Source organism: Nansenia antarctica (assembly GCF_963989245.1).
Source record: "Nansenia antarctica genome assembly, chromosome: 5".
Classification (NCBI taxonomy): Eukaryota; Metazoa; Chordata; class Actinopteri; order Argentiniformes; family Microstomatidae; genus Nansenia; species Nansenia antarctica.
In genome coordinates this window covers 70962421-70976235 of record NC_137690.1, presented here as the reverse complement: position 1 = coordinate 70976235, position 13815 = coordinate 70962421, and the positions used below count along the sequence as shown (strand labels likewise).

Genomic DNA, 13815 nt, shown 5'->3' with positions numbered 1-13815 from the left:
TTGGCCAATCAGAAGCTATGTTGTTGAGGTGCTGGAGACAGTGTTTTATCAGCGTCCTCTATGGCCACAGCAGTGCACATGGCAGCAGCAGCATGTCCCTCCTCAGCCTCCGTCTGCCTCCAACAGAACAGACAGAACAGGAGGCTGTGTCCAGTCCTGATGGTGTGGCTGATCACTTTACAATTGCGCGCACACACACTCACAGACACACACAGACAGACACACAGACAGACACACGCAACACACACAGACAGACAGACACACACAGACAGACACACACAGACAGACACACACAGACAGACAGACAGACAGACACACACACACACACACACACAGACAGACACAAACAGACAGACACACACACTTCTAGAGCTTTTGGATGTGAAGGTCTGGATGCCAGGACTCCTCATTGATAAGTACAGTGTGTGAGTGTGTGTGTGTGAGTGTTCGCATGTGTGTGAGTGCGTGTGTGTGTGTGTTCGCACGTGCGTATGCACCCATGAGCTTAGTGTGCGCGTAGTGTGTGTGTGTGTGTGTGTGTGTGTGTGTCTGTGCGTCCCGGTCCTTCTATCATTCTGTCCAGTCCGAGTCGTGGTCGGGCGGGGCGGGGAGCTGGTCTTTGCCCTCCGTGTCCAGGTGGATCTCGCGGACGGTGAGGATGCGTGTGAGCATGGTCTCCATGGTGCTCTCGTCCAGGGCCGTGGAGGAGAACCACAGGGGGCTGTTGGGCACGCAGGAGCGCTCCGGGTGCAGGTAGAACACGTTGGAGCGCTGCTTCACCGACTCAGAGCTGGGGGGGGGGGGGTCACAACATGTCAATCAATCAATCAAATTGATTTATATAGCACATTTAAACATGACCCTTGTCAACCAAAGTGCTTTACAGTAAAAGTACACCTAAAGTGTAAATAAAGAACCAACAGAGGAACAGAACAACACGTCAAAACAAACAAGGCAAGAGTCAGAGTTGCTTTTTAATTTTAAGAACCAAGGATACAGGAACATGTAACGGTCTGAGATGACAGAATATGAAGGACGGTTTTTTAATGCTGACAGTTGGAAAAGCAACAAGATAAAAGGTTGAGGAAATGCTGAATCATATTGGCCTGCAGTATGGGGAGATTAAAAGCATAGTGTGTGTGTGTGTGTGTGTGTGTGTGTGTGTGTGTCTGTGTGTGTCTGTGTGTGAGGGGAGAGAGAGCAGAAGAGAGAGAGAGGGGGAGAGAGAGAGTGGAAGAGAGATAGAGAGAGAGAGGAGATAGAGAGAGGAGGAGAGGGAGAGAGAGAGGAAGAGAGAGAGATAGAGATAGAGAGAGGAGGAGAGGGAGAGAGAGAGAGATAGAGATAGAGAGGAGATAGAGAGAGGGAGGGAGGGAGAGAGAGAGAGAGAGACGCACCATTTGGAGAGGTAGAACTCGTAGAGGCGTACAGGACAGCGGAGGGGGTTCTCAGAGTTCTCTACCATCTCCAACACCACCTCCTTCTCCTCCTCCTCCCGCTTCCTCTTTGCTGCCACGCCGTCTGCTTCTGCAACACACACACCCATGCAGGTCCATCGTTAAACACACACACACACACCTGACAACACACACGCCTGACCACACACACACACACACACACCTGACAACACACACACACGCGCTGTTGCGCTATTAAACAGAAGGACCTCGCGTGGGAGGGAGAGGGGAATCTTGTGAGTTGTAGGAACTCAAATAAAACGGGCAATTTGGAACATCAGGACCGACCGGGACGTTCAGAATCGAGATATCTCGGCTCTTAAATATTGTATTTTTAAAATTGTGAACCCGTCGTCTACTGTTGAATAACGAAAACAACAAATCCACTGGATTACAGGACTCAAGTTCGAAGCTTCAAACAGCTCAAACGAGAGGAAGGTGGTGACAGAGAGACGGGGGAGAGAAGAGAGAGAACGCGACGACACACACCTGCCGACTTGTCGACGAAGTTGCCCTTGGGGATGGGCGGGTAGAAGCGCAGGAAGTTGGTCTTGGTGTTGTCGTGGTTGGTCTTGGTGCAGCGCATGACGTGGGCAAAGGACAGCTGCCGGTGCTGCGGAGGCGTCTTGAAGCGGAACATCTTGGTGCAGAAGAACAGCAGCGTGTTGAGCAGCACGATGGGGGAGTACGCGCCCAGCTGCTTACAGCCCCACAGGTACTCCTCCTCCACGCGGGAGTGGAGGTAGCCTGGGGGGGAGGGGGGGGAAGAGGGGAGAGAGAGGGTGAGATAGACACACAGGGGAAAGGACAAAGTTGGAGAGAAAAAGGAGATATGAAGCCAGAGATGTCACCCACACAACAACGACAAGAGGAAACAACATCCTAATCTCAAGCCTGGTACGTCCGGTTGATGCACAGGCAGTGTGTAGAGGAGGGTGTGAGGGTGTAGAGGAGAGTGTGTGTGTGTGTGTGTGTGTGTGTGTGTGTGTGTGTGTGTTGCGTCTGTCTCTATAGACGCAGTGTTCATTTTGGCAGGCTACAAAAAACTCCAAAAAGGTTTTAGCAATCGACCGAAAACTCCACTAAAATGTTTAGGAGTTTTTATAGACTAAAACGGCACTAAAAAGTGTTCCGTTTTCGTCAACTAAAACTAGGCTAAAACTAAGAAGGTATCAAAATGACTAAATGTGACTAAAACTAATGTGGATCTTGGTCTAAAGACTAAGACTAAATGAACCCTGGGTGTGTCTAGTGTCTCACCGCTGGCTGTGACAGTAGGTTTAGTGTGTAGAGGAGAGTGTGAGTGTGAGTGTGTAGAGGAGGGTGTGAGTGTGTAGAGGAGGGTGTGAGTGTGTAGAGGAGGGTGTGAGTGTGTAGAGGAGGGTGTGAGTGTGTAGAGGAGGGTGTGAGTGTGTAGAGGAGGGTGTGAGTGTGTAGAGGAGGGTGTGAGTGTGTAGAGGAGGGTGTGAGTGTGTAGAGGAGGGTGTGCGTGTGTAGAGGAGGGTGTGAGTGTGTAGAGGAGGGTGTGGGTGTGTAGAGGAGGGTGTGAGTGTGTAGAGGAGGGTGTGAGTGTGTAGAGGAGGGTGTGAGTGTGTAGAGGAGGGTGTGAGTGTGTAGAGGAGGGTGTGAGTGTGTAGAGGAGGGTGTGAGTGTATAGAGGAGGGTGTGAGTGTGTAGAGGAGGGTGTGGGTGTGTAGAGGAGGGTGTGAGTGTGTAGAGGAGGGTGTGCGTGTGTAGAGGAGGGTGTGAGTGTGTGGTCTGGTGTCTCACCGCTGGCTGTGACAGTAGGTTTGAACTGCTTCAGCAGCTTGGTGATCTCTCCAGTGAACTTGCAGTAGAACAGGTCAGTGAAGATGTTCTCCATGCGGCCGTTCTCAAACAAGTGCTGCAGAGAGAGAGAGAGAGAGAGAGAGAGAGAGAGAGAGAGAGAGAGAGAGAGAGAGAGAGAGAGAGGAGATCACTGTGTGTTCACACAGGGCAACAGCACCAAAGGCATGGAGGTGTGGAAGTGGTATTGTGTGTGTCTGTACATGTTCATGTGTATGTGTGTGTCCCTGTGGGTGTGTGTGTCAGGGTTTCCGTTAACCGGTAATTCCCGGACTTTGTCCGGTAAAATTTGTTGAAGTCCGACAAATTGAAAACTCGTCGGACAAAATGTCCGGTGAAAATAATTCCCTCTAAGCACAATTTGAATACAATTCGCTAAAGTTCACATTTTGTATTCAAATTGGCTTCGGGCCACCATTCTCAGCTGAGCACCAAACACACACACACAACACTGCCCGAGAGAGAAGGACCCGCCCCCTCCAGCCAGCCTATAGGCTAACCAAAGGGGGCGGGTCCTTCTCTCTCGGGCAGTGCCGCGCGTGCACGAGTGTGTGTGTGTCCGGTGCCCAGCTGAAAATGGTGGCCCGAAGCGGAAAGCCTTAACTTTATCGCACAATAACAAGGATAACAAACGAAACGGACAACATTTACACTAAGATGGAGACAAACTTCAGCGATATGATCTAACAGCCGGTCTTCAGGACGACATACAGACCCGTATGAGCTTACAGGGCTATCCCCTAAGTATGATTTGACAGGCAGCTAAACGAAATGCCTTCCCAACCAGCGAGACCTGGGGGGTGTTCCATCAACGTCGCCAAAGGAAAACCTAGGCCTACTTCGCCAAGTCCCGCGAGACTCTTAAAAAGATCCAGGCATATCTTGATAGATCTCGCGAGACTTGTCAAAACAAGCCCAGACTTTCCTCCAGCGACGTCGATGGAACACCCCCCTGGTTATAGAAATGACGTTGTTTTATTGATCAAAATTTTAAAAAGGGTAAAACTGGAAAGAGAAAATAGAAAACTCACATTAATCCCCAACAATTTAACAAACTTCAGTTAACGTAATGTGGAGTCCGTTCATTGATCGATGCTGTCTGTTCAGTTCCCAGTGAGGCGCCCGTTCAGCGCTGGACATAATGGCATAGCGCGCATGCGAATCATGTTATATTATTATATATTATATAGCTCGCATCTAATCGTATCGGATGAGAAATAGACATTAAATGGCATATATAGGCCGCTACACAACAGTAATCACCGCGACAAACAGCTATATTAGATTTGAAGAAAAAAAAATATGATTTTGGAAAAAAAAAAAAAATTATATTTTAATATGATGACCGGAATAATTCACGTTTGTCCGGTAAATCGAAATCTTCCCGGACACGATGTCCGGCGGCAAATTTTTCTAACGGAAACCCTGGTGTGTGTGTGTATGAATCCCCCCGTATGTGTGTGTGTGTGTGTGTGTGTGTCCTACCTGCTGGATGCCCAGGCAGAGGTAGAAGATGCTGTCGGGGCTGTAGGCGTCCTGGTTTGGCCTCCGGGCCTCGCCGATGAAGCGACAGAGGCCGTAGCCCAGCTCCGCCGTGGTGCACTTCAGCACGTCCTCCTTCAGAACCATCTGGCGTGCTGGAGAGCATCCAGGGAAACATGGATGGTAAATGGTAAACAGACTGACTTATACAGCGCCTTTATCCAAAGCGCTTTACAACGGCCTCTCATTCACCCATTCACACACCAATATGCTGGGTGCTCCTCCCCCCCCCCCCCAGACTTGCATACGAAGCGAGGCTTCTCCAGGTCCGGCTGGGTGCTCCTCCACTAGACCCACCTCCCCCCCCCCCCCCCCCCCCAGACTTACAGAGGAAGCGAGGCTTCTCCAGGTCCGGCTGTGTGCTCCTCCCCCCCCCCCCCCTCCCAGACTTACATGTGAAGCGAGGCTTCTCCTCCAGGTCCGGCTGGGTGCTCCTCCACTGGACCCACCTCCTCCAGGCGTCCACCCCGTACAGGTGCTGCAGCTTGGGGGGCTCGCCGGGCACCGCCCCCCCGGGGATGACGGGGGTCTCCGGGGGCGACGACGGTTCTGCCGCCGCCGCTGCCGTTCGCGACTTCCTCTGCAGGGGGCGAAACGGGAGGAGAGTGAACGAGAGACTAAAGGGAGGAGAGTGAACGAGAGACTAAAGGGAGGAGAGTGAACGAGAGACTAAAGGGAGGAGAGTGAACGAGAGACTAAAGGGAGGAGAGTGAACGAGAGACTAAAGGGAGGAGAGTGAACGAGAGACTAAAGAAGGGAATTACAAAAGACAAAACCGTCATCATAACATCTCACGTACAAAGTATGGACGGTATAACCCTGCCACCCCCGCCCCCCTGGACATTGCTGCGTTCGTTAACTCTGTGTTCTATGTGCTCATGTTATCTGTTGCTTGTTGTTTCTGTGTTTTCTGTTTTTCCCATATTGTCAGCGTTTTTGAGCCCCGGAAAAGCGCTATATATAAAAACAATGAATTATTATCATTATTATTATTATTATTAAAACGTTGTTCTTTTAGAAGCGTTGTAGGGTTAAATGAGGGATGTCATTGGGACAGAGAAAGCCAGGTTTCCCTTACAGGTTTCTATACCAGATAGGAATCATGTCAGGTACGCAGTGTTGCAGTGTACCAATAGATCATGACAACAATTAAATACCTTTCCTAGGGTTAGGGTCAGGGATAGAGATAGGGTTAGGGTTAAGGCTAGGGTCACAGGCAGGGTCAGGGTCAGGGTTAAGGCTAGGGTCACAGTCAGGGTCAGGGACTCTCACCCGTTTCTTTGAAGGGAAGCTGTCGCGGGTCTTCCTGCGCGGCCGTCGTTGGGGGGAGGGAGGGGGAGGGGGGCTCTGGTCCCTCCAGTGGGCCATCAGCTCCAGGGTTTCTGAAACAACAACAACACACACTGTGTTATCTCACTGCTGGATAGATGATCACATCATTTAGGCCATACGAAAACTAACTTATTTTTCTTTATTTTTCTTATAGGGGGGCGCTTGTGTGGCGTAGCTCACTAAGGCGTCAGCCATGTAATCGCAGGGTCCCAGGTTCAATTTCGGCCATCGACCTATCCTGCATGTCATCCCTCCTCTCTCTCTCTCTCTCTCAACCATCCTTCCTGTCAAGCTCTACTGTCTCTCTCCCAATAAAGCAGAAATGCCCTAAAACATATTTTTTAAAAGAAATAATAATATGAATCTTTTTTTACAGACTACGCGATCGCATAAGGCCCCAAATTAAATGATCAGGGTTCCCACACCTTCTGAAACATCACATTCAAGCACCTTTCAAGGACTTTCAAGACTCAATTCCCTCAAATTCAAGGACCCAACACGGCATAGTTTGAGACAGAACTAGTTGACGAGCTAAGTAAAACATATTTTTTTTTTTGAGAGAGAGAGAGAGAGAGGGGAATTCAAGCACTTTCAATGACCCATGTCTATTTTCCAAAACTTTTAAGACCTTGATTTCTTTTCCTCAAATTCACAAACTTTCAAGGAAACCCTGAACGATTTACTTAAATAGATTATTTCAGAGTTATTATTATTTCCACCAGGTGTGAGGCACAACCCAGGGCGTTTGCTGCAGCGTGAGCCATTGGGGGGCGACTAACGTCACGGCGGCTGAAAGGTGACAGCAGGGGGGAGGTTACCTACCGATGGGGAAGTCAGCCTCCAGGTCCATGGCGGGGGGTTCGGGGGGTTCGGCGGGGACGTGGTTGTCTGTGACTGGCTGGAGCCTCTCGTTGGTGAGGGAGCGACTGAGGCGGGAGGACGTGGGCTCCTCCTCCCAGTTCAGGAAGCTGGTGGTCAGGTCCTCCGTGTCCAGGTCCCCACTGTAGCTGCTGCCCTGGTCTGGGGGACGGACAACAGCAACGTTGGGTTCATGTTATGAATGAATGATGATCTTTATTGTCATTGTACAGGTACAACGAAATTGAAGTGCAAACCCTAGGTGCTAACAATCAAAACACCGTCCTAAGATAATAAAACACAACCCTAAGATAATGAGACATAAATAGCTATAAATAGGGGGATGTACCTAAAAGTAATCGGTAGGAATCTGAGTATATATCTATTATGTAAACTTTTATACACTATATGGCCTATTCACAGGTGGAATTAGAGAAACAGACAGGAACGTTGGGTCGATGTTAGAGAAACAGACAGGAACGTTGGGTCGATGTTAGAGAAACAGACATGAACGTTACAGTAATGTTCAGTCAATGTTTCAGAAACAGACACATTTTTGTGTTCTAAACAAGGGAGTTACGGAGTGTCGCAGTCATTAAACAAACGGGGATTACGACTAAGATCAAGATGAAGAAAAGTAGAAAGCGTGTTCACTAGTGCAAGGACAAAAGACAAAGCCTATTTAGACTATTGAGACATTGACAGACTCTGACTCAGTCTCTGTGTCCCTTCCCTGTTTGTTTACCGTCAGGGACTGCTGACGCTGGCTTGCATCTCTCCTCCCTCCCTTCCTTCTCCTCCTCCCCCGCTTCCTCGGCCACCATCTCAGCCATGAGGATCAGGTCGGCCTCGAACGGGTTGGAGGGGATCTTGGCCTTGATCTCCTGGATGGTCTTAACGATGCTATCGGCGTTGTCCAGAGTGACGGGCAGGAACATGGGGACGGGGACCTGGAGCGGGAGAGAGACGGGGCTTTAGAGTACGGCTGTTAGCGTGTTGTTAGCGTGTTCTGGTCCATGGCTCTGAGGTGTATGTGTGTGTGTGGGGGGGCTGTTAGCGTGTGGGGAGGCTGTTAGCATGTTCTGGCTGTTAGCGTGTTGTTAGCGTGTTCTGGTCCATGGCTCTGAGGCGTGTGTGTGTGTGTGTGTGTGGAGGCTGTTAGCGTGTTCTGGCTGTTAGCGTGTTCCTATACGTGCGAATATACTTGGCAATGAAAATAATTCTGATTGTGATGAGTTGTTCGGTTGTTAAGTCTGACGTCACGCGTGACGTTTAGCAATTTCCGGGTCCAAATAAACAATTCCAGTGTAAATTCTAGTACCAGTGTACTAAAGCAGTTCAATCGTTTCTATTCATACAACAAGGGACACCGCACTGCGGCACTTCGAAGAGAGCGCCTCAGCCAACGTTGAACCCGGAAACACAACTTAACAACCGAATTGTGTGAGTGATGGAGGTGGCAGTTGGTGGTTGGTAGGTGAGGGCTGAGGTGTTAACGTACCGGTATGGGCAGTCCTACGGGCTGGGGGACGTACTGGGAGTACAGGTTCATGGGCACTGGGATGAACACCGGCACTGGGACAGGAAGTATCAACACGTGGGGGAAGCGATCCTCTGGGGAGGGATACACAATAGATGTGTATGTTCATGTGAATACATTTAGGTACATTAGTGTGTGTGTGTGTGTTCATGTCAATACATTTAGGTACATTAGTGTGTGTGTGTGTGTGTGTGTGTGTGTTCATGTGAATACATTTTTAGCAGGGTTCGACATTAACGCTTCCCCGCTTGCCCAGAGCAAGTAAAAAATTCGCCGGGTTTGTTTGCACAAGTTGGTTATAAATAAAACAAACAACCTATACCCTACCCTATGCATGTGTGTTTGTGTGCATTTTGTGTGCAAATGTGTGTGTGTGTGTGTGTGTGTGTGTGTGTGTGTGTGTGTGTGTGTGTGTGTACCTGTCTGTGTCTCTATGGTGGTTGTGAGGGGTTTACACATGACGCCCTTGTTCTGGACCATGGGCTTGCAGAGCAGGGCCTTGTTCTTCAGGATCTTGGGCGGCGGGGGCGGGGGGCCCTTCACCACGTCCGTCTGCGTGCTGGCCTACCACCCGGTGGAGAGAGACGCTCATTACAGGCACTTTTTAACGATATGTGACACGGTCTGGTGAAAAGGTCTGCATGTCGGCAATTCTCAAGTGAAACGACCATTTTTTTTTTTATATTACGAAAGTTTAAGTGTTGAAGAGCCCACTCAATAAAACAAACAACAGTTTTAGGATCACTAAAAGTGACCTTGGACCTACTTGGGGACTTTTCCACCAGACCCTGTCACACAGAGAAAATACAACATGTTATGACAGCGGAGGGGGTTCTCAGAGTTCTCTACCATCTCCAACACCACCTCCTTCTCCTCCTCCTCCTCCTCCTCCTCCCGCTTCCTCTTTGCTGCCACGCCGTCTGCTTCTGCAACACACACACCCATGCAGGTCCATCGTTAAACACACACACACACACACACACACCTGACAACACACTGGAGCCCCTAGACTTTTGGGGGCCCTAAGCAAACAACATCATGGAGGCCCCTGGTAAGGGTCTTAGGCGGGTGACGATGTGGACATTTTTAAATGTATTTATTTCCCTGACACTAAAATATAATACGGTTTTACGAAGTTCGCGCATATGCGCGCGCTCGTGTGTGTGTAAGTAAAAAAACTGTCTGAAACAAAGGAATTCATTATAAATGTCATAATGTATTAATTAACAGTCACACACACGTCCGAGTATTTGATCAACAAAGGAGCCATGTGTAGTAACATCAAATTGGAGCAATATAAATAATGAAATATCAACTCACAATGTTGCTTATTAGAACTCTTAACACACTTACTGTCACGCCCTCTAACTCTAGGTAGTGGGCAGTGCCTCTCTCTCTCTCTCCCTCTTTCTCTCTCCCTCTCTCTCTCTCTCTCTCTCTCTCTCTCTCTCTCTAATTGGCAGGAGTGGCTTCAGGTGTGTGTTTTGTCCGGCTGTTCACTATTACCTCATCGTTAGCCCTGCATAAAGAACCGTTCCAGCCTTCACTTCTCTGCCAGATCGTAGCTTCAGCTCAGGGACGCGGGAAGGGGGGTGCTGAGGGTGCTGCAGCACCCCCTAGCGGCAGGCAGAAGGAGCTCCTCCTGCCTGAATTTAAAAAAATACAAATATTATTCAAACAATAAGTTAAAACAATATAATAACTATTGTTGCTCTTGGGAATAAAAATAAATGTGTTTTTTGTAATAAATGTAAAAATGTGTTTGTTAGTTTTAATGTTAGTGATCACATGGTCATATCTTGCTAGGGAATCTCTGAGTTCTTTAGCAAAAATGCTAAATCAGCCAGAACAATTGAAGTGGAGTTGGAAGAAGATGCTGATGCAGTTGCTTGCTTCGCTTAACAACACTCCCATTAATGCTCTACTGTCGGACGTTGTTGAGAAAGAGCAACAGACGGCCAGAAACGTATTAGAACTGATATTCAGATCCATCCGATTCTTCGGCAGCGAAGGGCTTCCGTTAAGAGGCAATAACAATCGACATGGAGTGCTGTCTGTAATAATGGTCAACATCATGTTTGTGGACATTGTGGGACACTGTGAGCTGAGTGGAAATTACTGTAAATTCCAACACATTGTTGGTAAAATATTTAACGTTACGTCGTTGTAGTGTGTGGGTGCGTGCGTGCTTAACTATTATTGCCCGTGCATTGGGGCCCGTCGTTATGCCACTGTGTGCGTGTGAGCGAACGAGCAATCAGCGAGAGGGAGGGAGGGAGAGAAATCGTTATAATTTTTTCCCTGGCAAATTTTTTCCCTGTAGCGTATATAGACAGCACCTCAGCACCCCCAGTCAAAATACCTTCCCGCGTGCCTGGTGCTGACCTCCTTCTTAGGACTTCCATAATAGCATAGCGCTAATGACTCAACGCAGCCGGTTCTTAAAGGGAATGGCACCTGGCACGCTGATTGGGTTGATTGAGAAGACGCCCAAAACACACCCATGACTAATTTCTTTGCTTAGCACCGGGTCTTAGGCGCCCACTACCGCACGCATAATAGCAAAGTGGCCTTGACCACGCCTCCACGTCTTAAGTTTAGATCTACCGCCTCGTCTTATTGCTTAAGACTTATGAAGTGCATAATAGGGCCCCTAATCTCTAGATGGTGTGTCATGGCAGCCAGCACGAGACATGCTTGAGACACTCCCCTCACGTATGGCTGCTACTTTTTCACCAGACCCAGACCCAGTCACATTAGTTTCTATTTTCTATTTGTTTCTATTATATTGACCTCAGTATTTGCTAATGTAAGGCTAATGCAGACACACACACACACACAGATAAAGTACACAGCATAAACGCAAGGACACACAGTATAAAACTTTTTTTTAATTAACTATTAACATGGCGAGAAAAGACTAGTCAAAGGTACACTAGGCAGCTCAGTTTGCTAAGTGGCAAGGTTCAGGACAACCATGTGTAACTGCAACTACAATGATAGGCATTCAATGAAATCATATAAATGTAATGAAATTTGAAAAGAAGAGAGCCGAATAATAATATGAAAATGTCAAGAAATAGTTCAACACAAGCGCAATAACTAATGCTCATTTATGTTAATTGTGGGACATATATGCATCCGGCAAACACTCTCTGTTCCTCTATCAGCCCAGCAGCTGTGTCTCCGGAGCAACACCGTGCCCTCAGCCGAGGGACTCGAATCTCGCTTCACCTTACAGGTAAAGCAGTTTCTCAATCTCCAGTATGGCTAAAACCTAAAGCAACCAGAGATAATCTACTTCGAAGACAACAGCCTACAGGCTGGGGGGGATTCAGGGTCCCAATTTCCCAGAGAAAACTGGTTTGTTGAAAACCTCTTGGTCTCTAGGTCTCAACTCGTTCTCTTCCGGATGGAATTGCCTATTGAGATGCTTCTCAGTAACTCTTCTTATACCAACACTGTATCAATACCCCTACAGGCCACTATCGGTACTAACACCTGGCCCAGAAACCTGCCATTTCCCTCTCAGCCTCCTAGGGAAAGCTCGGGAATTTCCATCTGAACTTAGGTGAACTCCCTTGCTGAACAACTGTCCTCAACGATTAATGTAACAACTGTCCTCAATGGTTACATAGTTGTAATATAACTGGTTACATTATATTGGTTAGTTCTGGAATCTTAACTGGTCACATTATATATCGATTAGTAAACAGTCAATACAGTAACAATCAATACAATCAATCAGTACAGTCAATACAGTAACAATACAAAACAGTAACATTTGGTATAGTGATTTCTTTGGATTAATATCTGATTATATGTCATTGGTTTTGACTGATTACTTTGTTGGATTACTGTGAATTACTATAAATGTGTTGCTTCCAAATATATATTGTATATGGAAAACATCCAGGTTACCACATTGTGTTGATCTAAACACTGGTCTCCTGCATTTGCTGCCTGCGAAAGCTCGTCACCATTGTTTTCATCTGCTTGTCGTTTTTGAGATCACCGAGATTCAGGGATTTTTTAACAATTGGATCAGTCCCAGTACCCAGCCTGAAACACAGAAGACAGTTGAGTGCCACATCTTCCATCAAATCAACTCAAACAGGTCAATCTAGATTTTAAAAAACGGTCAACTAGTGGTAAGAGGAAATTACTACTGTGCTGGACCAATGTTTTTTTTAAGGTTTTAAAATCATTGTCAAAGAAATTCTTACTCATTGTCATTCACTCCTTCTACTACATTTTGACAAGCCAATGGCGCTGGCCACACAAATATTGAATATCCATCAGAAACAGAAAAAAAGGTTGTCTATGGTGCTCATACAATGGAGACGACAGGCATTTTTTTACATGTATCAGAACATATTTTTCATGCAATTCATCAGTCTCCGGGACCAACGTTGGAGTCTGAGGCAATAGCAACACAGATGTCATGAAAACTGTATTGAGCCAATGTTTTAAATGAGGCTCGTATTGTACAGTATGTTGACAGGCACCAGAGACAACAGCTGGTGTCATTTTGCCATATGTCATTTTGGTGTAATTTTTGTGTATAAAAAGTTGAAATTAGTTAAATTCATCAATTTGTGTGGTCAGGCCTGAAGAGTCCGTTTTTGGTAAACAACCCTGTTGATGTCTATCCCAGCGCTGCACTTGGAACAATAAGGAACAATAAGATAACAACAATATTTTGCATCAAGTCCAAAATGTATTGCACTTTTAATTTGTTATTAATAAGCATTTATTATGCTATATAATATGTTACGGCTAGTTAGATCATGTCAATGTACAATTATCATGCATCACTACTAATACAGGTGAATGATCAACATACATACTTACAGATGTTTCTCAATGGCACTTCGCTCAAAAATGGTTCCATATTTGGTTTTCACTGGGTCAACATACATTCTTTTGGTTAATGGGCAAATAAAGTTACTGGGTATAAAATTGTCTGCCAACTCTTGACCAACCAATTTCTGTAAGTAAAAAAGACAATACAAGAATATTGTATGGTTAGTATATTGTACCATGAATACACTGTTACACAGAAGTGCTTTCAATTCCAACAAATATAAAATATAAAAATATAAATATATATTTTTTATATACAAATATACAAAATGTATAAATATTATGTCAACAGTTGTGTCAAATATATACATGTTTTTACTATTGTATTTTAGGGGAGTAATTTCAACAGATACATTAATAAATCATATAAAAACATACGTAATTACATAAGTA

General features: G+C 46.6%; 1 protein-coding gene across 1 annotated transcript; it reads right to left on the bottom strand.

The window, feature by feature from the left end:
- Positions 1–570: 570 nt before the first annotated feature.
- On the bottom strand, positions 571–9501 carry LOC308158331 (zinc finger MYM-type protein 4-like; the record flags this gene model as incomplete). Its single annotated transcript, XM_080531924.1, has 12 exons — positions 571–790; positions 1398–1527; positions 1947–2204; positions 3228–3342; positions 4770–4921; positions 5220–5406; positions 6099–6208; positions 6981–7178; positions 7762–7966; positions 8518–8630; positions 8976–9120; positions 9406–9501. 12 exons carry the CDS (start codon positions 9499–9501, stop codon positions 571–573), a joined length of 1929 nt encoding a protein of 642 aa, XP_080388050.1.
- Between the last annotated feature and the right edge of the window lie 4314 nt (positions 9502–13815).